Consider the following 23,359-nt stretch of genomic DNA (forward strand, 5'->3'; position numbering starts at 1 on the left):
TTGAAATTAAATAGGTACCACTGTGACGGGAAGGTAAAGGGCATTTCTGTGCACTCTGGCACTTGTCAGTGTCCCACTGCACCAGAAGCAGTTGAATCATGCTGGTCACATGACCCGGAAAGCTGTCTGTGGACAAACGCCAGCTTCCTCGGCCTGAAAAGCGAGATGAATGTTGCAACCCCATAGTCGCCTTTGTCTAGACTTAACCGTCCAGTGGTCCTTTACCTTTACCCTTTTACTGTAGTACCATTTTCTTTTAAGGTCCCTCCTATCCAGCCTCATTCTCGATGTAATCATCCTATGAGAGGTCAACTCCCTTCAAAGCCTTTCTCATTAACTGTGTATTCCTCTGTTGTTCAGCTTTTTGAGTTTTTCCAGGAAGCTGCTCTATACCTTTTTCAAGCCTGCTTGATCTTGTGGATTCCTGTGGGATTAGACATCAGTCTTAGCTAGTCTTAGCTAGATCTCTTTGGAACAGGCAATAGTGGTGCCTCTGCTTTTCTCTCCTTCTTTCCCTAAGTTGTCTTTCCACCCTCCTTCATCCCTACCCCATTTATGGGCAGACTGAGTCACAGTGGCTTGCCTACTTGAGTTCGTGGCAGAGGCAAGTTGCATGCCCCAACTCCATGACCCTGCAGTTCCCTAGGGAGTGAATAAGCACACAAGACAACAGCATATAGGTTTATGAGTTCAAATAGGCCAGAACTTAGTTACAGATGTAAATGGTCTGGCATTGGGTGAGGTCAAATTACGCCACTCCAGCCCATCTGCTGGAAGCTCATCAAAGGGTAAACCACATACTGAGGGGGCCCTATGACCCCTCAAGGGACGCGGGTAGCGCTGTAGGTTAAACCACAGAGCCTAGGACTTGCTGATCAGAAGGTTGGTGGTTTGAATCCCCGTGACGGGGTGAGCTCCCGTTGCTCGGTCCCAGCTCCTGCCAACCTAGCAGTTCAAGAGCACGTCACAGTGCAAGTAGATAAATAGGCACCGCTCCGGCAGGAAGGTAAATGGCGTTTCCATGCACTGCTCTGGTTTGCCAGAAGCGGCTTAGTTATGCTGGCCACATGACCCAGAAGCTGTACGCTGGCTCCCTTGGCCAGTAAAGCAAGATGAGCGCCGCAACCCCAGAGTCGGCCACAACTGGACCTAATAGTCAGGGGTCCCTTTACCTTTTTTATGACCCCTCAAGGGGTCCCCGTTGGAATGCTGCTATGGTTCTAGCCCCCATCTTGGCATCGGACAGAAGCTACTCCTCCCAGATCGCTTTAACCAGATCCCCTTAACCAAGGAGGGGCAAGGAGAAGCTACAACCTCCCCTCCAGCCAAGTCAAGGCCTACCCAATGCCTAACCTCACAAAGTTGTGACGATTGCTATGAGGTAGGCAAAAGCAAATGGCCAGGTCCAGTTTGCCAAGTGGAAAAATTCCTGCCCGTCCCCAAATACAGCAGCTGACATGGTCCATAGCAAGGTCGTAGCATTGATCTTCCTGGTTCGTTCCTCAGCCACTATGCAAAGCCAATTCTCCTTTTGAATTTATTTGTTAAATTCTCTATTAGCTATGCTGTTAAGATACAACTAGCTATCTGTAGCTTTTTGGAAGAATGACCAGTCCCATCAGATATAGCTCTGCAATGGATGACATGCTTGAAATGATTTTTTAATATAGGTGAACAGCACGGTATGAGGAGTCGAAGCTGCCCAAAGTATTTTCTTCTGGCGGAATGCAGAAACCCTGTATGGTACGCTGCTGCTCGCATTTCATGAAGTGTGAAGCTGACTGACAGGTTGACTGCATTATAAAATGACTCAATTTCCATGATGAAAAACACATACACCATCACAAAATCACCTTGAGAACCTTCAAGGGAGGCAAATTTCTTTATTCTCCTGGAAGCATTCTTGAGAAAACAGACATTGATATTATCCTCTTAAAAGAGGTTTAAACATTCCAGCTCATAATCGCTGTTAGAAAAAGAGAAGCCCTTATTTAATAAATAGTGCTAATATATACAAAAATAAGATCACGGAGGTTCGTGCCGATATATACAAAAGTAAGATAATGAAGGTGGGAGAGCAATTCTTGGCTAGCGAAGATTTCATTGCGCTATATACCAAACAGCATTTTCAGAATTCCCTATCTGTTGCTAGCTAGCACTATTTCTTACGTCTTCCCCTGGAAGACTTACCCCTTGCCTTCTTGCCCTCAAATACAGGCCTAGCTGTAACCAGAGGCTTTTCTTCCTCAGCACTAGAGCTGCTGTTCCCCACATCATCCAGCTTGGCTTCAAGCTCCAAGCTGGCTGTGTCTGCTTCAAGCACCAGGGCATTTCCTCCTTTTTTGCACCTTTTGGAGGCTTCCTTCTCCGACTCTTCGGCCGACGATTCGCTGGACGATTCAGCCTCCGAGAGCTGAACCTCCCCTACGAAGCCTCCCCCTCCACAACCCTCCCCTTTCAGCTGTGGGGGTTTTCTCCTCTTGCCCCGCCGGCCCTGCGTTCCAGCCAGTCCTTGCTTCGCACCTCGAAGAGGACCCTTCCCTTTCCTCCGCTTGCGTTCTTGCTCCATGACTGCAGTAGCTTGCAGGACTTCGTTTTGCTCTTCCTCCTTCTCTTTCCTCCTCAGGCAAGTCACAGCCCGGCGAAGCCTCTGACTCTTGATGGCTTGCTTCTCGTGTTGTGCTGATCTGAAGAAGGAGTCGATACGGAGCTGAGTCTACAAAGAAGAGAAAAGGGGGCATCCCCACAAATGATGTTAAGGAATTATGGCATAGGCTAATTGCAATAGGGAAAAGACACAGGGCATCTAAGTTCAACCCTCTATATTGCCTGGGCCTATCGAGCCAATTGAGGCCCACTGTACCAATGAAGATCTATGGGGAAGTCCTCTCTTGAGATCCCACCCAGCAAGCTATAAGATCCACCTGACTCAGGAAATGGCCATAGCTCAGTGGTAGAGCATTTGCTTTGCATGCAGAAGGTCCCAGGTTCAATCCCAGGTATCTCCACGTAGAGGTGGAAGAGAACTGTCTGAAATTCTGGAGCACCGCTGGCAGTCAGCACTAGATGGACCAATGATCTGGCTCAGGATAAGATTTCAAGTTCCTACTCAAGACCTTTCAGTTAGCAGCACCTCAGTTGTGAAACTTCCTTCCTGACAGGTCCACAAGAACATGTCACTGATATCTTTCATAGTAGGAGGGTGAAGATCTGTTCATTCAGATTAACCTTTGGTGAGTAAATGGATCAGTTCATATAGTTCACAGCTTCACATAGTTCACAGTTTATCCTTAAAATACTGCATTTTGCAGTTTGTGGTTTTATGGGGTTTGGGGCTGGATGGCTTTGTTTTGAAAGAGATAAAGTGTCTAAGTAATCCAGAATTCCTAATAAACATGCAATAAATAAAGATTGCTGTTCATTTGCGTATTTTCTGTGTAGATGGTATTTGCATATAATTTGTATAAAAACCAGATTCTCTGCCTGTGGGGTCTCATGCAATTTCTACACAGGCTGATATACTGAGTGCTGACTACTCTCTCCAGATAGGCAGCTCTAAGTGCAGAGATTATGATTCTGCACAGCTAGGGAAGTGCCCTGCCATTCTACACGGTTGGTTTTCATCACTGAACAAAGGAGAGTTTCAGAAAAAGGTAACTAGTCACATTCCAGGTGGCACAGAACGTGACAGGGTAGCATCTGGGTGAGCCCTCTTGTCTGCTCAACATTAGGACTCATCATCTGTTATCAACGTTTGCTTACAAATTTATGTCGCCAGTTATGGTCTGAAAATAACTTGTATACATGTTGGAAAGGAAGAGGAGCCTCACTGATCCTGGCAAATTTCCCAGCCACCTGTGGGAAGACTGTTCCTGCCAACTCCTGGGCTTAGAAATCAAGAGGTCTGAGCACCAAATGCTAATCCCTTTATATCTGCCTCCAGGCTTCTGGTACTTATCTTGGCTTCTGTTTTCAGCTCAAAGCATCTTACCACTTAAACTGCTTGAGATCTATGTAACGTTCACCTGCAAACCTAAACCCGCACCCCTTCTTCAAAGATAATAAACTCATTGAGCCAGCTAAAAGATTCATCAGCCAGGTCCATTAAATGGCCTGTGTTTTATAGCTGAATACGAGGTCAGTGCTGGTCCTTCAGTTTCCAAACAATCCTTAATATCAAAGGAAGCTGTTTGATAGCAGCACCTATGGTGCTGCAACCAATTCAGAAGGCTACCCACAAAAAAAACCATGATGAGTCTAACCGGAGTAGAACAAGGACATCACAGATTCTTAAATTTGCAACATCCACCTGAAACATGGGTGGCCAACCTATGGCACAGGCAGCAGAAGTTAGTGGGAGTTATGAAATGGAAAAATAGGGTTCATAGGTGTGGTGCTGGAAAAAATATCTTCAAGTCTTCTGCTTGTTCCCTGGCACAGTAGGGGCAAAGCTACACCAAGATACAATGAGCCACATCTGTAATGCAGCAAGCACCAGCACACACAATGGCAAAAAACACTGGCCACTAATATAGAAGGGGGATGTTGTTGGACTCCAATTCCTATCAGCCCTAGACTGTAATGGTTGGGGATGAGGGGAGTTGCAGCTCAGCAACCTCTGGAAGACCACATCCCTGAAACATAGCCTACCCAAATTCTGATCCAGAGAAAAGATGGGATAAACATGTTCTAAAATGTGAACCATTCATTTCACCTACAATACACCAGTTCTGATATTTTAAAAATACTCCGCTGAGCTCTCACTCTTGTCTGCATTTTGAGTCTGCCCTGAGCAATTTATTCCTGGGATTTAAATTCATCATTTGCTTTCTTTATCCGACTTTCAGTGAATTTCATAGACATATTTGTAGGTGATGATTTAATTTTCTACCTTTGTGGGGGATAGACATCCATTCTAACTGTTCTTGCCAGGGTTTATCAGGGCATATGGAGACAGCCTTTTGATGATGCAGCAAAACAAGTTTCACCACCCCCACAGACACACATTTGTGTGTGTTACTGATACCTGCTGTGCATTCAGCTGCTTGAGGACAGGCAACAGGACTTCGTCTGTTTTCAACTTGGTCCAGCCAAAACGACTTTGGCAAAATGTGTTTCGAGTCAAGGGCCAATAGAAATTCAAAGGAAATCAAAGCATGAATGAAAGTTCCTGAAAGCAGCAAACACATCCAAGAAAACAGGATTTGCAATTGTGCGGATTGTGTCAAATGCTGCCATTCTGCTTCCACAACAAGCTGCAACTTGTGCAAGAGACCTTCCTCCTCCACGCCAATCTCTTGCAGCCACTGCTCCCCTGCACACCCTTCAAAATCTGCTTCAGAGGATTGGGGTATACTTTGCAGCAGATTTTTGGGATGAACAGGGATATGCCACTCAAACAGAGCTGGATACAACCTTGTATTTTGGAAGTCTGTAAGTACCGTATTTTTCACTCCGTGAGATGCACCTGACCATAAGACGCACCTAGTTTTTAGAGGAGGAAAACAAGGAAAAAAATATTCTGAATGAAACAGTGGATGTATGATTTTTGTGGTTCATGCTGTGGCCACAGACATGTGATCTGATGGTGAATTTGGGGTGACCCAATGCAAAAATCCTGAGGATCCATGTGGATCAGTGCTTTGTAACCATGTTGTTGCGCCACTGCGGCCCCACGCAACAGCGGGTGTGTGATTTGTTTGGTGCAGGCTGTAGCCATGGACATGCTATGTGATCTGATGGTTAATTTGGGGTGACCCAATGCAAAAATCCTGAGGATCCATGGGCTTTTACCTCCCCCCTCCCAGGAAGCCTAGCTAGGGTCCCTTATCTCTCTTCTGATCCCAGCGATCAGCTGTTTCCTTTCAACACTCCCTTCCCTCTTGTTTGCCTTAGTGTCTTTTCCTTAGCTGGAGCAGTTTTTTTGCTCCTCCTTTTCTTCTAATTTCTCTCCTTATTGCTTTAGTCTTCCTGCTTCCCCCCTTTGCAAGTTTGCTGTCTTTACCTCTCCGCTCCCAGGCAGCCTCCTTTATTGCTAGCATCCCTTATCTCTCTCCCCGACTGGCAAACGATCAGTGGCTTTGTTTCAACACCCACTTCCCTCTTTCAAAAAAAAGCATGATCTGCTTTTTGCCCCTGGACAATTCAGCTCCAGGGACCACACACTCGCTCCATAAGATGCACAGACATTTCCCCTTACTTTTTAGGAAGAAAAAAGTGCGTCCTTTGGAGCGAAAAATACAGTAATAGTCTTATGTAGCAGCACGACGAGCATTTAAAAGCAGAAAAACCCCTAACAATTACTACATTTTATGATGCAAATCTGGGATATTCTCAAGCCCTTTCCTGTTAATTTTATACATGTATCGCAGCACTTTTCACACACAAAGACTGCAGCTCTTTGTCTTGCTGTTTTTCAAGTAGTATCTTTCATGCACCACACATCTGCATTTGGTGACAGCTACTTGAAGAAACTCTGTGCATTCGGAAGCACACAAGAGGCGGCACATCGGTTAGCTGCTTCTGGATGACACTTGCATTGAGAGAGAGATTTCTATCCCCTCCGCCCCACAGAACCGTGTGTTGGCAAACCATGTGAGCTCTTTCATGCAGCACAGCACCCCATTTGTTGCACGTTTCACAAACATTTCTGCCGGAGCATTTCTAAGCACAGCTTATCAAGAGTACGGAGAAAACAGAGGGGGGAAAAGGATATTCTCTTATCTGTTCCACGTCAGGTCTTCCCCAAACGAATAATCCTTTCGACTCATCCACCACGGGATGCAGATAAGCCTCCGCTACTGCAGGATTTGGGAAACCGGGTGCAAGCTGCAACTGCCGCAGTTTTTTCTTCACTTTGGTGTCATACGGATTGGGACGCGTTTTATTATACTTCTGAGCCTCGGCCCACCATTCCCTGAGAAAACAGAAATAGATGTTTAAATCTCTCTCACACACAGGGAGAGAATTTGTTGGTTTGGTCAAGTCTGTCACCTGTCAAAGAGACAAGGGAAACTTCAGTTTTGAAGAACTTATGGCTCCTTCAGGTATAGGGACTACAGCAACCAAAACAGCTTTTAGTACACAATGAACACACAGCCCATACATAAGTCCTTTCCTTGCATTGTGCAATGTAAAATGGAGGTCCTCAGTTTGCCCCAGTGCGCAGCAGGGTGGTGACCAGGTATGACCATGCGCTGAAATCAGTTTGGGAAAGGTATTACATCTGCAGAAGAGCAGTGAATGTGTTTGTGGAAGACAATAGCATAAAGAACGTCAAAGAGAAATCAAAAGCCCATTATACATGAATCAGTAAAGGTAAAGGTAAAGGTACCCCTGCCCATATGGGCCAGTCTTCACAGACTCTAGGGTTGTGCGCCCATCTCACTCAAAGAGGCCGGGGGCCAGCGCTGTCCGAAGACACTTCCGGGTCACGTGGCCAGCGTGACAAGCTGCATCTGGCAAGCCAGAGCCGCACACGGAACGCTGTTTACCTTCCCGCTAGTAAGCGGTACCTATTTATCTACTTGCACCTGGGAGTGCTTTCGAACTGCTAGGTTGGCAGGCGCTGGGACCAAACAGCGGGAGCGCACCCCGCCACGGGGATTCGAACTGCCGACCTTATGATCGGCAAGCCCTAGGCGCTGAGGCTTTAACCCACAGCGCCACCCGCGTCCCTGTGAACTTATGGCCATGAATCAGTAGACAGCTTAAACCATGGTTTGCTGTTGATTTTCAGATTACAGCTTGTTAGAGAGCAACAAACCATGGTTCTGTGTTTAACTGCAGCTTTCTGCTTTATTTCTCCTGTTTGCACCAGGAGAGAGGCAAAGCAGGAGCAACCTGGCGGCATGCGAAAGCCAGAAACCATGGTTTGCCATGACAAACAAACATGTTCTGCCATAAATGCAGAGAATCACAGTACAGTGGTACCTCGGGTTAAGAACTTAATTCGTTCTGGAGGTCCGTTCTTAACCTGAAACTGTTCTTAATCTGAAGCACCACTTTAGCTAATGGGGCCTCCCACTGCTGCCGCGCCCCCGGAGCATGACTTCTGTTCTCATCCTGAAGCAAAGTTCTTAACCTGAGGTGCTATTTCTGGGTTAGCAGAGTCTGTAACCTGAAACGTCTGTAACCTGAAGCGTCTGTAACCCAAGGTACCACTGTAATTACAAGAAATATAAACAGATTCATGATTGTTTCTGTGTTATACTAATATTTCCCTTTGCCAGGCATCCTAGCTCATAATGCTTCAGACCAGAACACACACGCACGCACGCACGCACACACACACACACACACACACAGAGAGAGAGAGAGAGAGAGAGAACAGCCTGCAAAAAAAATTAAATACCTACACAAGTTTTAAGAGAGGCTCCATTCCTCGTCCAGGAAATTCGTTCAAGATCTCCATTGCGGTTACACAGCCAACAGTAGGAATTCCTTCTGTGTAATCACTACCAAGCAGATAGGCTAGATTAATTAACTTGTTTCGATCCAAGCCTGAAGGGAGGGAAATAAGCAAGTTATGTGTGATAGAATTCACAAGTTCACACTTTCAACTAAAAAATATGCATTAACTTTGTTAAGAAAAAAAAGGGGGGTGCAACAGCTCAGTGCATGCTTTTATGGTGTGTACTACGAAGTTCAGTCCTGAACCTTTTCCACACACCAAGCGCAGAAATCTTGGGCAACCAGGTTTGAGATCTGCTAGGTAAAGGTAAAGGGACCCCTGACCATTAGGTCCAGTCGTGACCGACTCTGGGGTTGCGGCGCTCATCTAGCTTTATTGGCCAAGGGAGCCAGCGTACAGCTTCCAGGTCATGTGGCCAGCATGACTAAGCTGCTTCTGGCGAACCAGAGCAGCGCATGGAAACGCCGTTTACCTTCCCGTGGGAATGGTACCTATTTATCTACTTGCACTTTGATGTGCTTTCAAACTGCTAGGTTGGCAGGAGCAGGGACCGAGCAACAGGAGCTCACCCCGTCATTGGAATTCGAACCGCCGACCTTCTGATCGGCAAGTCCTAGGCTCTGTGGTTTAACCCACAGCGCCACCCGCGTCCCTTTGAGATCTGCTACGTATCAGCAAAATCAACAGAGTACCCAAAAAACTACTGGTTGGAATTGGCATGAATCATCTTCATGCAAGAGCAGGCACTGAAAACATGTATAAGAGTTGCAAAGATTCACAAACTATTGCTAACAATTGATTTAATTCAATTTATTATCAACATCTCCTAATACCAAATGTCTTGCGGCTTGCAACTAAAAACAGCTATTAAGTTTAACAATAAAATAGCAATACACACTCCTACACTGAGAGAGAGAGAGAGAGAGAGATGTTAATCATTCCTTCAAATGTCTGCAAGAAAAGGTATATCAACCTGGTACCCAAAGGATGCTAACGTTGGTACCACACTTTACTGAGGCTGCCCCACTCAGACCAGGTAATAATTATTCTACCCTATCCACAGGCAGCAAAAGCTAGTTGGTCAAAGGCCTGGAAACGATGCCTTATGAGGAACGGCTAAGGGAGCTGGGCATGTTTAGCCTGGAGAAGAGGAGGTTAAGGGGTGATATGATAGCCATGTTCAAATATATAAAAGGATGTCACATAGAGGAGGGAGAAAGGTTGTTTTCTGCTGCTCCAGAGAAGCGGACACGGAGCAATGGATCCAAACTACATGAAAGAAGATTCCGCCTAAACATTAGGAAGAACTTCCTGACAGTAAGAGCTGTTCGACAGTGGAATTTGCTGCCAAGGAGTGTGGTGGAGTCTCCTTCTTTGGAGGTCTTTAAGCAGAGGCTTGACAGCCATATGTCAGGAGTGCTCTGATGGTGTTTCCTGCTTGGCAGGGGGTTGGACTCGATGACCCTTGTGGTCTCTTCCAACTCTATGATTCTATGATTCTATGAAATAAATTATATAGAGGCTCCAAGTGCAGACTAACGAGAGAACTTACTTTTAGTTCAAGAAACCAGACAAATTTTAAGGCTACTATGACTAAATGCTATGTCTCAATTGTTTCTAACTACTGAGCAGACATGACTCATTACTAATCTGGGAAGCCAAACATCAGAAAGATTAAGAGTGTTAATCCAGGGACCAACACCAGCAGCCACAAGGATCAACCGGTTACAGAACATATCCAGACAGTGGAACTAACAGAGCAGTGTTATGCAGGTTACCCCCTGAATTCAAAACGCTTGTCACCAATTCTATAATCCTCCGAAGCAGAAGAACAAACAGAGGAACAAAGAAATATATTTGAATTATATGCTGTATAATAGCGAAATTGTTGATACACTATCATAATAAAACTGCATAGTTTCAATAAGCGGGTTAAAAAAAGGAAGCAATTCAAATCTTCTGCATTAGCTGGGTTTTCTTGGTCTTACCTAGCTGATTCTGGAAATCCACATACTGGTAATATTCCACATACTTGTTTTGAGAGAAGAAGTTTTTGTACACATGTCGTGCTCCAAACAACCAAATGTCACTGTCATCCGTGATTGTCCCCGAGGTTTGATCCGTGAGGTCTAAGACGGCACATTGAGCCTCTGCCTCCATAGGGGCTTCGATGTACGGAATGCCAAAGAGGCGCAGAAGTTCCTGAGAGAACGGAAAAACAAACTCAAGACAGTGGTACCTCTGGTTACGAATGCTTCAGGTTACGAGTTCCGCTGACCTGGAAGTAGCTGCTCCTGGTTGTGAACTTTGCCCCAGGATGCAAATGGAAATCGCATGCTTCTGGCACGTGTGAAGCAGGAAACCCCATTAGAGATAGCATGCCTCAGGATAAGAACCATTTCAGCTTAAGAACGGACCTCCGGAACGAATTAAGTTCATAACCAGAGGTACCACTGCACTTCTCTCCCACAGGTATCACTCAATTACTGGCAGGTGAATGTGCGAACCAGCTCCACTGGAAAGCACTGCATCGGAGGCAATATCAGGCAACATGGAAGTGCATTATTAGATGTATAATGGGTCATTCGCCCATGCAAGCCATCACACCCAACTTACAAACGATGACAGTGATTGTGGTTTCTGGTAGATTTTTTTCCCCCTTAGAAGACAATAAGTGACTGGTTTTGAGTGCAATGTTAGTTTTACTGGGGTGGGAAAAGTCAAAAATATGTAAGACCACTGACTATGTGAGCAGGGCAAATAAATCTTCTGCAGACAGCTGTTTGTCATGGAGATGTTCCAAGCTTGTATCTGCTGCATCTGCAGCTATGTGATATATCAGTTAAGCCTGGATTTGCATGGGATGGGACAGTTACACTATTTCCAGCTTTCTAAGAAAAATACATAATAACTTTTCCCATTTCCACCCCTCCTTCCCTAATGTGTGTCTTGGCAATACATCAATAATCACTTATTTTGTTAATGCTCTACTTTAGTTTCTAGGGGGGTTAGTATAACAGCTACATTCAATCTGTTTGTACACATCCCTTGCTAACCCGTTCTGCCAACAGCCTAACTCAATATGATACATTTAAGTTGCACAGTGGAAAACAGAAACAAAAAGGCAATTTGTAGCTTTTATCACTGACATCTCTCTCTGCAGTTTGTTCTTCCAAGTCATGCAGAGTTAACATGTGAAGGAATTACTAACACGAGAATGTGTGTGCTTGTGGAGTGGGCAGGGGGGATGCCTCTAACTTATGATGTAATGTTGACATTTTCCTCTTATTTTATTTATTTCGTTCCATTTATTTTAATCCAGTTCTTGTGAAAGATCTCAAAGCGATTTAACAGTAAAAATGTATTTAAAAGAGTATTTATTTATTTATTTATTTTTTAAAGTCAAATCCAATACAGACGTAGACTGGAGTAAAACACTCAATTTAAAGATTTGCGGGAGATCTTCAAAAGGCAATGAGAAGACAACAGAGATGGCACCTGCCTGGTATGTAATGGGAGGGAATTTATTTTCACAAATGTTTCTCAGTTTTATCTCACAGAATCACAGAACTGTGGAATTGGAAGGGACAAAGATATTCATTTTCTGTGCTCAACTTTAAGAAATACCAGTTTATTCTTCCTTCTTAAATCCCCGTTGTTCAAATTAGGCACACAACACTGAAATGAGTCAAGCAAGCTTGTCTCTTGATATAGGTAGTGGTGGGGTTTTGCAATAAATTATGGCTCTATAGAATACTGCAGCAGCTGTGAAATAATTCAATGAAACTGATCATGTGAGCATTGCTCAAATGCAATAAGGAAAGGAAAATATCAATACCTCAAGTTTAGACAAAAGCCTCTTTCCCAGTCACAGTCCAAGCCAGTGTAACCCACTGCAAAGGGAGCTGAACTTGGACTTGACTGGGTACTCTTGCCAACATTTCTCAGTTTTCCCTTTGGGAAAATGGGAATCTGTTAAGGCTACTGAGAACAAGAAGGGATGATAAATACATTACCTGACTTTCTAAGAACATCTGTCCTGTCACAGTGGCAGCAATACGCTCCTGCTGTTGCTTCTGAGCCTTTAGAGCATTTTGCTCAGCAGAAAGGTTTGTTTCCAAGACTTCCAACTCCTCCTGTAAACATAAAGGAAGATCCAAGTTCTGTTAAGCCCCAAGGCACCGATGTATGTTAGTTACCTGTCTGCGCTTAAGTTCGTAGTAGGCATAATTACACCCAAAACCTATGCTCAGGATTGTTAGCAATCCCCAGAAATACAAAATTCTGCACCAAACAAGTCCAAATTGTGCATTTAGCAGAGCAAAACCAGAGGAACCCTACCCAAAGAAAGGAAATTTAGCAGAAGTCATTGTTGGTTCAGTTCTGTACACATGCATTGTCAAATCTGAAATTCTGACACATTGTTTTTAAGAAGGGGTTTTTCAAAAAATAGCCTATTTCTGATCTTCGATCATAGGCAGAATCTGAAAAAGTACAGGCAGCAAACCAGTCATAAGAAGGGGAGTTTCATGGATGTCATAGTCTCTGTTCCTACTGACTTCCAATTCATCCTTTTTGTACTCTTTCAAATAACTGTGCAGGTCTTTCTCGTTAAATAAATAAATAAATGTTATGGAACAACTGAACAGAATTGTCGTATTCCCTGGGAATACAGCTCTTTCCTCATTACTGACAACAAAATAATTACCATACTAATATCCTGCCATTCGTTAATGGCATCCTCCTTGCCTTCGATTTCAGCATCCTGTTGCATAGACAGCTCTGAATCCTCACCAGTGTCTTCTGTTAGGCTGCCCGTGGGATGTTCGTCCGCCCCTTTCACATCCTCTGCAGACAACGCTTCTTCCTCCTGTTCAGCGGAAGCAAGGGACACCTCTGATGTTTCGTCCTGAGGTTCACCACTCGCTTCGGCATCCACTTCAATGAAGCTACCTGGTCAACATTAAAAAGAAAAGAAAAAGTGAGAACGATTGGCTTCTTTGCCTCTGTTCTACTTCCAAGTTTCTTAAAGTAAAACCCAAGCGGTTCAAAATATTTAAAAACAACTTCATAAGCATCAATTAGTCCAATTAAAATCTGGGTGGGAGAGCAGAATTCAACAGCTGCCTTCCTTCCAAAACAAAACCGTTTTTAATTTGCCCCTGAAAGATCACCAAAAATGAGTGCATCTGAGCTTCCCTGCCCAGGGCATTCCACAGAACCCTTCTTACATTCTGTCATGTTTATGTATGTTCCTATGTTCTGCCTTTATCATATGCATATATTTTAACAACCACATACCATCAGAATCACTCTCTTCAGACTGTGATTGAAGTTCCTCTCTTTCTCCGTTGAGGTTTTCCATTTCTGAAGTAAACGGGAGTGCATGGTGCTGACCTTCAGAGGCTTGTTTCCCTGACGGCTGAACCAATTCCACTAAATGTTCAGCTTTGCCATTTCCGGCTACCTCTGCAAAGTTTGAATGGCTTGGGACAACTGATGGAGTCTGCGCCGAAGGCTTTTCCCGCCGCTCTGTGCCAATATCCATACCTTCATCTTTCCCAGAAGTTGTGCCTGTTGTGGAAGTCAAGGCTCCTTTTTCCTTATCTGCCTCAGAAGATACTTTTTCCATAAAAGGAGTGCATACGATTTCAGGTACGCTCTGATCCTTCTCCAAGACATCCTTCCTTTGACCCAATTCACTGCCTTGGCTAATGAGTTTGCCTTCTGAATGCCCGACAGATAAAAATGGAGGTTCTTTTTCACGCCGATCTTCAGGTACTTGGCCCTCCTCATCCGAGCTACTGGCAAGAATATCCTTCGCAGGTCTCCCCACTCGACTGCCACCAGTGCGGATGCAAAAAGATGCTTCATCCTCCTCCTCCTCCTCCTCCTCCTCACATAAAGCATTCTGAATAGCCCTCAGTGTCCTTGGGGACATGTTGCTGGCGTCAGAATGAGCGCTGGACCTGCCTTCGTCCGCATCAAGCCGATCTTTGTTGTCGCCTTCCAGCTCCTCTTCTGAACTGCTTCCCAGCATGGCAGCTTGGATAGCGAGAACAGTTCTGGGGGAAGGAGGAGCTAGAGAAGAACTGCTGGTTGGTTCAGCTTTTATGAGATCCTCTAGAGGGGGCTTCCTGTTAACCTGAGCCTCCTTAATATTCCCTCTGGACTCTGAATCTTGAAACCCTGCAGAAGAATGGCTGGCTGACTTTGTTTTCATATCTCTGGGGGCATCACCTTTTGATTGGACACCTGAGAGAAAAGGGATCATCACTGTTTATTCATATCTTAATACAAGGGTTTGGGGTGGAGGGGTTTAAAAGAAAGACTGTGGGATTAAAATCACATACAAGCTAAGTGATGACTTTTATTTTATTTATAGGATTTGTATACCACCCGTTATGGGATGTGGGTGGCGCTGTGGGTTAAACCACAGAGCCTAGGATGTGCCGATCAGAAGGTCGGCGGTTCGAATCCCCGCGACGGGGTGAGCTCCCGTTGCTCGGTCCCTGCTCCTGCCAACCTACCAGTTCGAAAGCACGTCAAAGTGCAAGTAGATAAATAGGTACCGCTACGGTGGGAAGGTAAATGGCGTTTCCGTGCACTGCTCTGGATCGCCAGAAGCAGCTTAGTCATGCTGGCCACATGACCCGGAAGCTGTACGCCGGCTCCCTCGGCCAGTAAAGCGAGATGAGCGCCGCAATCCCAGAGTCAGCCACGACTGGACCTAATGGTAAGGGGTCCCTTTACCTTTTTATACCACCTGTCATCATAAGATCTCTGGGCGGTTCACAGAATAAAATGCACAATAAAAGCAAGTAAATAAGTAATACAAAACGGCAAAACAATACCCACCCACCCTTCTCACACACACATTTAAAAGGCTGTAGAATATGAATCAGCCAAAGGCTGAAGAGGAACATTTTCATCTGGTGCCTAAAAATATATAATGAAGGTGCCAGGCAAAGCTTCCTGGGGAGAGCATTCCACAAAAGCAGAGCCACCACAGAAAAGGTCCGTTCTTGTGTTGCCACCCTCCAGACCTCAGCTGGAGAAAGCACAGGAAGAAGGACCTCAGATGGTGAATGCAGATTTCGGGGCGGTTTATGTGGGTGAGAGGCGGCCCTTCAGGTATTGCGGTCCTGAGCCATTTAAGGCTTTATAGGTCAAAAACAGCACTCTGAATTGGGCCCGGAAGCTAAGTGGCAGCCAGTGCTGTCGGGCCAAGATTAGCCTTATATGCTCAGCAACTTGGTCACTGAATTCTGTACAGCTGAAGCTTCTGAACCATCTTCAGAGGCATCCCTATGTATAAACATGGTTACCAGAGTATAGACAACAGAAGTTATTCTGCGGTTATTAAACTGGTTTAATTAATTTTGTTGTGGTTATGAAACTGCTTTAATTTTACTAGCACTGTACATTTAATTTTCTCATGGAAGGAAACGTTATTGCCCTACTACCTTTGATTAGGATATAGTGAGATGTGTCTTCCGAAACAACCCTCCTGGTTTCCACTTCTTTCAAGAAGCCCCCGTCGTCTTCGTACTGGCTCTGGATTTGGCCCGAGTGCTGTTGATTCATCTCCTTCTGCACCTTTTCTATGTGCCGATTCAAGCTGCTTTTCTTAAGCAATCCCTTGAGCTGATACTGGGAGAAGTCACTGGACTCCTTCAACAACAACAACAAAAACAACACTTCAATAAACTTGAATTGAACTTCCTGTATTTCCAGGGCAAATAAATGTACTGCGTTAGAGGAAGAGGAGGAATTTCAACATTCAGGAGACATTATCATCAACGTTTTGTTACAAAAAGTTGACATTTTTCTTTTGAGAACGTCAACAATTATTTCCATCACATAGCCTGTTCCATTTAACATGTAAAAAGTTTTGAAAATTATCCACTGACTTTGGAATAGTTATATAATAGAAGATGCAGAATTTCCTCCTCATATAACACAGCAGAAATGGCTAACTTTCTTTTGAGCTATAATGAACCATGGAAAACCCTTCAGAACTACCTATCAAAGCAGTTGCGGCTGAAGTGTGAAAGTGAGTACAGCCCTGTTTGTTTTCTAAAGATACATTCTTGGGCCCTTGCAAAATAAAAACCTTTCGACGTCATGAATCACAACAGGGGACCCACAGGAGTGATCAGTTAAAAACTACTGGAGGAGGTAGGGGCAGGGTTCATGGGGGGGTCCACAAAACACATTTTAGCATCACAGTATCGCAATGCGGTACAAAAGGAGGAAAAATCAGAAGCTTATATACCGTACATGCAATATGTTTTAGGAAATGGACAACTTTGCAGTGCCTTCAGGGGCCACGCAAAAATCTTTTGTCTTCATGGTATCACAGTGGAGGATAAACAGGAACAGAACAGGAACCGGGGGGGGGGGGGGGGGGAGCGGCACACTGGGCAGAAGGTGTCTTGGGGAGCGAGAAAAACTCTTGTGGCTCATTGACTAGCTTCGCTGACAAGAGAATCAGGCACTACATCTTTGGGTCCCAGAAATGCAAGTGGCAGCTGGCAGCTGAGAATGGAGCCTAGGATTCAAGCAGGGAGTCTTATGAGCAGACCAAGGGACTTTGCCCCAGGGGGTTTAGTTTCAAATCCTCGCTTAGTAATAAAAACTCAAAGTGGCACTGAACATGCCTATGCATGTCTACTCTGAAGCCAGCCCTATTCAATGACCAGGTAAGTGCATACAGAACTGCATCTTACTTTCCAGTATGCAAAAATGTAGGCTTGCTGGGAAAATAAAACATTATTAGATCATACCGGCCTTATAGTAAAATTTACTGTTTGAAATACGTTTTATACATGTTTTGATGTACTTTTATGGTTTTACCATAACATGCTCTGATCGTTCAGTTTTGAAGAAAATTTATTATTTATACCCCGCCCATCTGGCTGGGTTTCCCCAGCCACTCTGGGCAGCTTCCAACAAAACACTAAAATACAATAACCCATTAAACATTAAAAGCTTCCCTAAACAGAACTGCCTTCAGATGTCTTCTAAAAGTTTGGTAGTTATTTTTCTCTTTGACATCTGGTGGGAGGGCGTCCCACAGGACGGGTGCCACTACTGATAAGGACACTTTGAATGCTGTGTGTGATGGAAACAAGATAAAAATGGCAAACTAACGGCAGGCGTGTCTCTGAGAGTTAGGACTGAGCATTCTATCATCACAGCATTATTGACCCTAAATAGGGAAACACAATAACCGGTTGCCTGGCAGTGCTTTAAATAGCCAAGAACAGTTGCAATATAAAAAAAAGTGGTTATGCAAGGGGGGGATTTAAAACAGTTGCCTGAAAACAGCAGGGTGCCCTGCGGTCAATGTTACATGTGTGAAAGATATCTAAACACATCTATTTACGGGTCAGCTGTTTATAAGATGATAAACCAGCGCCAGCTCCACTTACAGTTTTCTGGTTGTGACACACAATGTAAGGCTACCCACTACATCAGAGGTGAGGAACTTTTCTCTGTTTGAGGGCCACATTCACTTCCAGGGGCCAAATGTCTGCGATAGGTAGAGTCAGGGGCAAAAGTGGTCAGTGCAACTGTGTAATATTTCACCTTTACGCAATAGGCCGGTTCGTGAAGACACTCACTGCATCCTCCATGCAAGCAAGCCAGAGGTTGAACTACCAAAGTTCAAGGACACATTCCAGCCCGGCAAAAAAACCAAAAACCAAACACTAAATGAGAGCATGCAGCAGAGGTCAGGGCGGAGAGGTGTGTTAGATTCCACCTTAAAAGGGTCAGACATGACTGTTGTGTATCACATGCCTGTTTACATCCAGCACAGTTGCTGGGAACATCCGTTGTATGTTGCTTTTGCTTACTGCTGTTTTTGCTGGACACAAAGGGATGCAGACATGTTGTCCTTTGTTCCTCAACTATGCTGAATAAATGCTGTAAATATGCTTGCACATTTCTCTATCTCCCTCATCTACGTCTACCTTAAATTGTGATGTTGCTATTTTTGACATTTTATGCAATGGTTTAAATAAGCTGCTCTGCACCAAGAACTATTACTCTGACATTTTTACGTAAGTACTTGTCGTGATCATAGTGGATTTACTAACAGGGATTTATCTGTTTTAAACACAGCAAGATTTTGTTCCGCACACTTGAAAAGGTAAAAGGAAGGCTTGTGCATTACCTCTGGCATGGCCTCAAACAACGTCCTTCTTCGTTTCGTGAATTCCTTCATGTCGGTGAGGATCTCGTGCTTTACTTCAGGGGGCAAGCTCAAGAAATCTTCCGAGTCAACATCTACAGAATGAGGGTTTTCACACAATTCTTCCTGTGCAGGTTGGAAAAGGCAGAATGCAAAATGCAGAGCCGTGAGATAGTAGTTCAAAAAGAACACGCTGACCGTGCAAAAGTACAGGAAGGAAAACAAACATGCACACAGTACTGAGCCTAACAAAAATATTGAAAGTTTTAGTTTTCTATAATTTACTTTTGGGGACTGCACTTTAAAAGTATCTGCCCTATAGGTCCTTTTATTTAAACATTTAGGATCATGCAAAGCCTTAAGTGGAGTCATACCACTGATCTAGGTAGCGTAGTACTACCTTCTATGGAGCTCTCAAAAGTCTTAGGCAAAGATCTTTCCCCAGATGTTGCTTCCTTGACACTGTTTTTAGCACTGATGTTTACTTAACCACAGCCATGATACCACATCAGCACTTAGATTTTATGCTGATGTTCCTTATCCATTAGAAATTCACACAATAATATAAATAAGAACTCTAAATAAAGTGAGAGTTACTTGCAGTATCTTTTTCTGGGTCATTCGCTCCTCCCATTCCTTTTCATCTTCTTCATCAGAACTACGTTACAAAAGGAAAGGTGCTAAGCTGTCAGGTATCAACACATTTTCCATAAAAAGCAGAGTGTTATTTAATGGTTGCATGCCCATATAAACTTTGTACTGTAAATATAAACAATATAAGCATGTTCAACTCACCTGTTCTTTGCATCTTCTTGTAAAGAAGGCAATACATAAATATCATCTATTTCTTCTCTTCGTATTTCTGAAAGGCTAGGGAATGCAGCCTCACTGGAGGGGAAAAATAATAACATTAGCAAAACCTTAATATTTAGAGTTGGGAGGTGGACCACAGAGAGACGGGGGGGGGGGGGGGCTATGTACTTGCCTCTTGCCTGCCAGAACAGATTTGATAGCTTGTTTTTTCAGAAAAGTTTTCAAAAGCTTCTCTGACGTTTTCTTGGAGTCAGCGGCTGCAACTTCTTTCCGTTGTCTTCGCTTAGCCTGCCAACAACATTGGTGAAATAATGTTTTATGTTAGAAGATTATGTTCTTTCCATTAATTTGATTCTCATTTCATATTAAACTGCTGTTTAGAACTTGACTTTTTTTTACCAACAGTTTTATCGTCATGCAACATCTTTACTGATGTTGTTACAGTGGCATCATGTTTTTTGCACTGTGCTGTGCACAGCTTTGCTGCATTTCCTATGAAACTGCAGTTTGTAGTTAAATGAAAGAGAAAGTCAGCTACAGTAACAGTCCTTCCAATGGTCTTTTTAGAAGTCCTTACATTAATGACCAGCTACCGTATACTCTATTCATGACACATACTTCCACATGTGAGCCAAAGATTTACTGAATGCCATATTAAATTTGACCATTGTGGGAAAGGATTAAATTCCTGCCTCGGTTAGAAATGCACACAGCAGAGCCTCCATTTTGTTGCAGCTGGGAGAATCAAACTAATTCCTAGGCTCCAATTCTGCCCCTCTAATGTTGCAATTCTGTTCTCATTTGCCTGAAAATAAATTTATACTGTACCTGGCAAAAAGTTCAGTACTGGACAAGGTCACATAAAGCACGTACCAAAGTTTGCCTCTTCAGAAGTGGTGCTTCACCATCAAAAACAAAGACAGGGCGAATTCGAAAGAACAGCAGCTTGCAAAGTCGGTGAAACAAAGTGAGAAGGTGGGCATTGTGGGTGGAATTTCCATGGCGGTCCCTTGCCCCTTTCACAGCTTGATTTAGCCAAATGCTGATATCTTAGAAGAGGATTCATAGGAAGAAAACTGGGGAAGCAGATACATACAAACAACAAGAACATCTCAAGCAGCTGCTTATGTCGGATCCTGACATTGCAGCCAACAAAGTGAACTCTAGCCCACAAAAGCCTGCAACATATTATTTTTCTTAAGAGTTTAAGATGCCACAGGACTCTCTGAGAGACACATACATCCTGTCAAACATCAGAAGAGGTTTGAAAGAAACTGGTTTTTTTACATTCCTTATTAGCTTATTCGTTCGTGCATTTTAAATCATTTTAAGCTGTGCAATTGTGGTTTGTAATAAACTGTATAGCTTTCTTCATCACCACCTCCCTTTTGTGCTGAGTTGGTACCATTTTCGTAGCTGTCAACGTTTCCCTTTTTTAAAGGGAAATTCCCTTATTCCAAACGGGATTCCTCGCAAGAAAAGGGAAAAGTTGACAGCTATGCATTTTCTCTCTGTTTTGGCTTGTGCTTTCTAACTTAGCTGCTGCTCTAGTTTGGAAGCTAAAATAGTATTTAACTCTTTGTTGTTCTGGGAGCTTTGCAACATCCCCAGTCTGCTTCTTGTCAAATTTTGTGCGGTTTCACTACAATATCCGCCCTCCCCTTTTCTTCTTCCTTTTCTTTTTTTAAGGATACCAACAGCAAGGATTTTTCCTTCCAACGTTTCTGGGTTTATGGGTCTTCCAGAGCACTCCAGCAGCTTCCAAAGTCCTTGAACTCCCATCTTTTGTTAGGTAATTAAATGAATCTGTTGGAAACAATAAAAATATTGGTGGGCCAAATACAAAGACGCCTTTTTTTAGAAAACACACACACATGCACATACTATTGATGGAGGTTTAATTATTATTTTACTTCAACACTGCCCCAGGAATGGTACGAGAGATATGCAGTGGTTCCCAAGTAAATAAGTCAGCATGTAAAAGGTTGGACTGTTTTAATCCAGACCTACCAAGTGAAACACAAAGATACAATAGCGAGTTTGCATTCCACATACTCCAAAACGTATTTTTAAGACCTCCCTCTTTCCCTGAAGAAATGTACAGAAATTATTTTCAACCCCTTAAAAAGACGCGGGGCAGGAATAAGCGTGAGGAGGGGAGAGGACACGGGTCCAGCGATGGTATTTCTGATGCATCCCCTTACCCAAACTCCGCCATCTTGTTTCGTCGCGCTTCCTTCGCGTCCTCCGCTCGTCGCCGGCATGACTGAGGCGCACGGCCTGCTGGGAGATGTAGTTTCAGCCAGAGCTGCACCGCCGCTTGTGATTGGGCGTCCATCACCTCTTCCCCGCACATCCTCAGTTCTCTCTTAATGTTTTTAATGGTGTCTATTACTGTGCTATAGTGTTTTTGTTTGTTTGTTTTAATAAAGAAAACCATGGCTTATGCCCAGGGCCGGATTTAGGTTTGATGAGGCCCTAAGCTACTGAAGGTAATGGGGCCCTTTATATGTGCAGTTGTCCTTTGTCAACAACAAATTGCCTCCGTTTTTTGTGTTGAATATATGCTATATGGTAACTTATGGACCTAATAGGTATCTAAAGCTATTTGCACGTGTTGCCATGCAACCAGTCCATGCAGAATGTAGGCACCCTATATATAGAAATGAGCAAACCAGTGATATTTTAGGGAGCAGGCTGGCAGGTGGAGGCCATTACTTACATCATAGAAGCCTACACAACACAAAACACTGTTGCTGTATGTAGGTTTTATTTTATTCGTTTTTTATCTTATATTTTACATCCAGAGGGTTTTTTTCTTTAATTTTTTTTGGGGGGGGGGCCTCCAAGAGTGGGGCTTGTTTAGCTTATACTTAAATCCGGCACTGCTTATGTCACACTGCCACCGTTCTTTGGTTTGATGCCTTTCCCACAAGCCATCCCCACTTCAGTGGATATGCTAGCCCAACATATTCTTGGAAAAAATAATAGAACGTGGCTGTGTGGCATTCTATACACATGCCCTTCAACACTGGAATAGGTATGTCCTATTCCATTATTATTATTATTATATCCCACACATCCAACCAGGCTGTCGCAGCCTCTCTGGCTGGCTTCCAACATACACAAAAACAAAAATAAAACATTAAACACTTTTAAAACTTCCAACATACATGGCTGCTGTCAGATGTCTCCTAAACGTCATACGGCTAGGGGTGTGTGTGTGTTATGTAACTCCATACCCCCCAACATTTATCCAATGGAAATAGCAACATTTTACCATATCCTTCAACATTACTCTGATGGAAATAGGGATGTCAAGGAAAAGCAGGATGTACCGGGATCAAATCAGAAACCGCTTTTATAAATTCAGGATGGTCCCTGGAAAATAGGGACACCAGGAGCCAGCCATGGGGCCATAGCCTGACCAGGACGGCTTTCCTGTCATACTTCAGAAGCATCTTGGGGATTTCCTTGTCTGAGCAGAGAAGAGAAATGTTTGATGGAGACTAAATTTCAAAGAATCATAGAACTGTAATTTTCCTCTGTGAATCAAATACACTTGGAGCAAGTTTGTGAGCAACCGATTGATCTTTGAGCACCAAACGTAGAACATAAACAAGTGACAAAACTAGAAAATTATGTTTATTAAAAGGAAAGGTCTTTTTAAAGTTTGCCAGTGCTGCAAACCTACAAAATTACAAAACCAGAACAAAGATGGTCCTTGATCCCACTGATATTTTTTATTAAACTTTTTTTCCATAATGAGAACAAAATATTATATTTCCAAATAAAGCTACTTGACATGATCATTTGAAAAGATACAAACAGTGTTCTGGCCAAAGAGGTATATCACTGTGGCTGCTAGTGTGTTTCGGCACTTAAAAGCACCTCCCATATTAACAATAAAGCAATTAAAGGAGTGGAGTGAA

The 23,359-nt window shown here is 43.7% G+C and overlaps 1 protein-coding gene and 1 long non-coding RNA gene across 2 annotated transcripts in view; both read right to left on the reverse strand.

Annotated features, from left to right (window-relative positions):
- The window catches only part of LOC310676365, a 53,693-nt gene that overhangs the window by 16,431 nt on the left and 13,903 nt on the right, over window positions 1–23,359 (reverse strand). The window lies entirely within an intron of this gene.
- Window positions 1,864–21,656, reverse strand: LOC310676159 (DNA excision repair protein ERCC-5-like). The gene is made up of 16 exons (XM_083437647.1): window positions 21,438–21,656; window positions 21,122–21,233; window positions 20,301–20,476; window positions 19,600–19,715; window positions 19,410–19,502; window positions 19,212–19,272; window positions 18,597–18,740; window positions 15,880–16,087; window positions 13,715–14,668; window positions 13,122–13,366; window positions 12,430–12,549; window positions 10,402–10,615; window positions 8,358–8,502; window positions 6,714–6,916; window positions 5,027–5,109; window positions 1,864–2,716 (listed from the first exon to the last, which is right to left on the reverse strand). The coding sequence occupies exons 2-16, from the start codon at window positions 21,207–21,209 to the stop codon at window positions 2,159–2,161; spliced, it is 3,408 nt and encodes a 1,135-aa protein (XP_083293773.1). The 5' UTR covers window positions 21,210–21,233; window positions 21,438–21,656; the 3' UTR covers window positions 1,864–2,158.

The sequence above is a fragment of the Podarcis tiliguerta genome (assembly GCF_965153285.1).
Source record: "Podarcis tiliguerta genome assembly, chromosome: 4".
Lineage (NCBI taxonomy): Eukaryota > Metazoa > Chordata > Lepidosauria > Squamata > Lacertidae > Podarcis > Podarcis tiliguerta.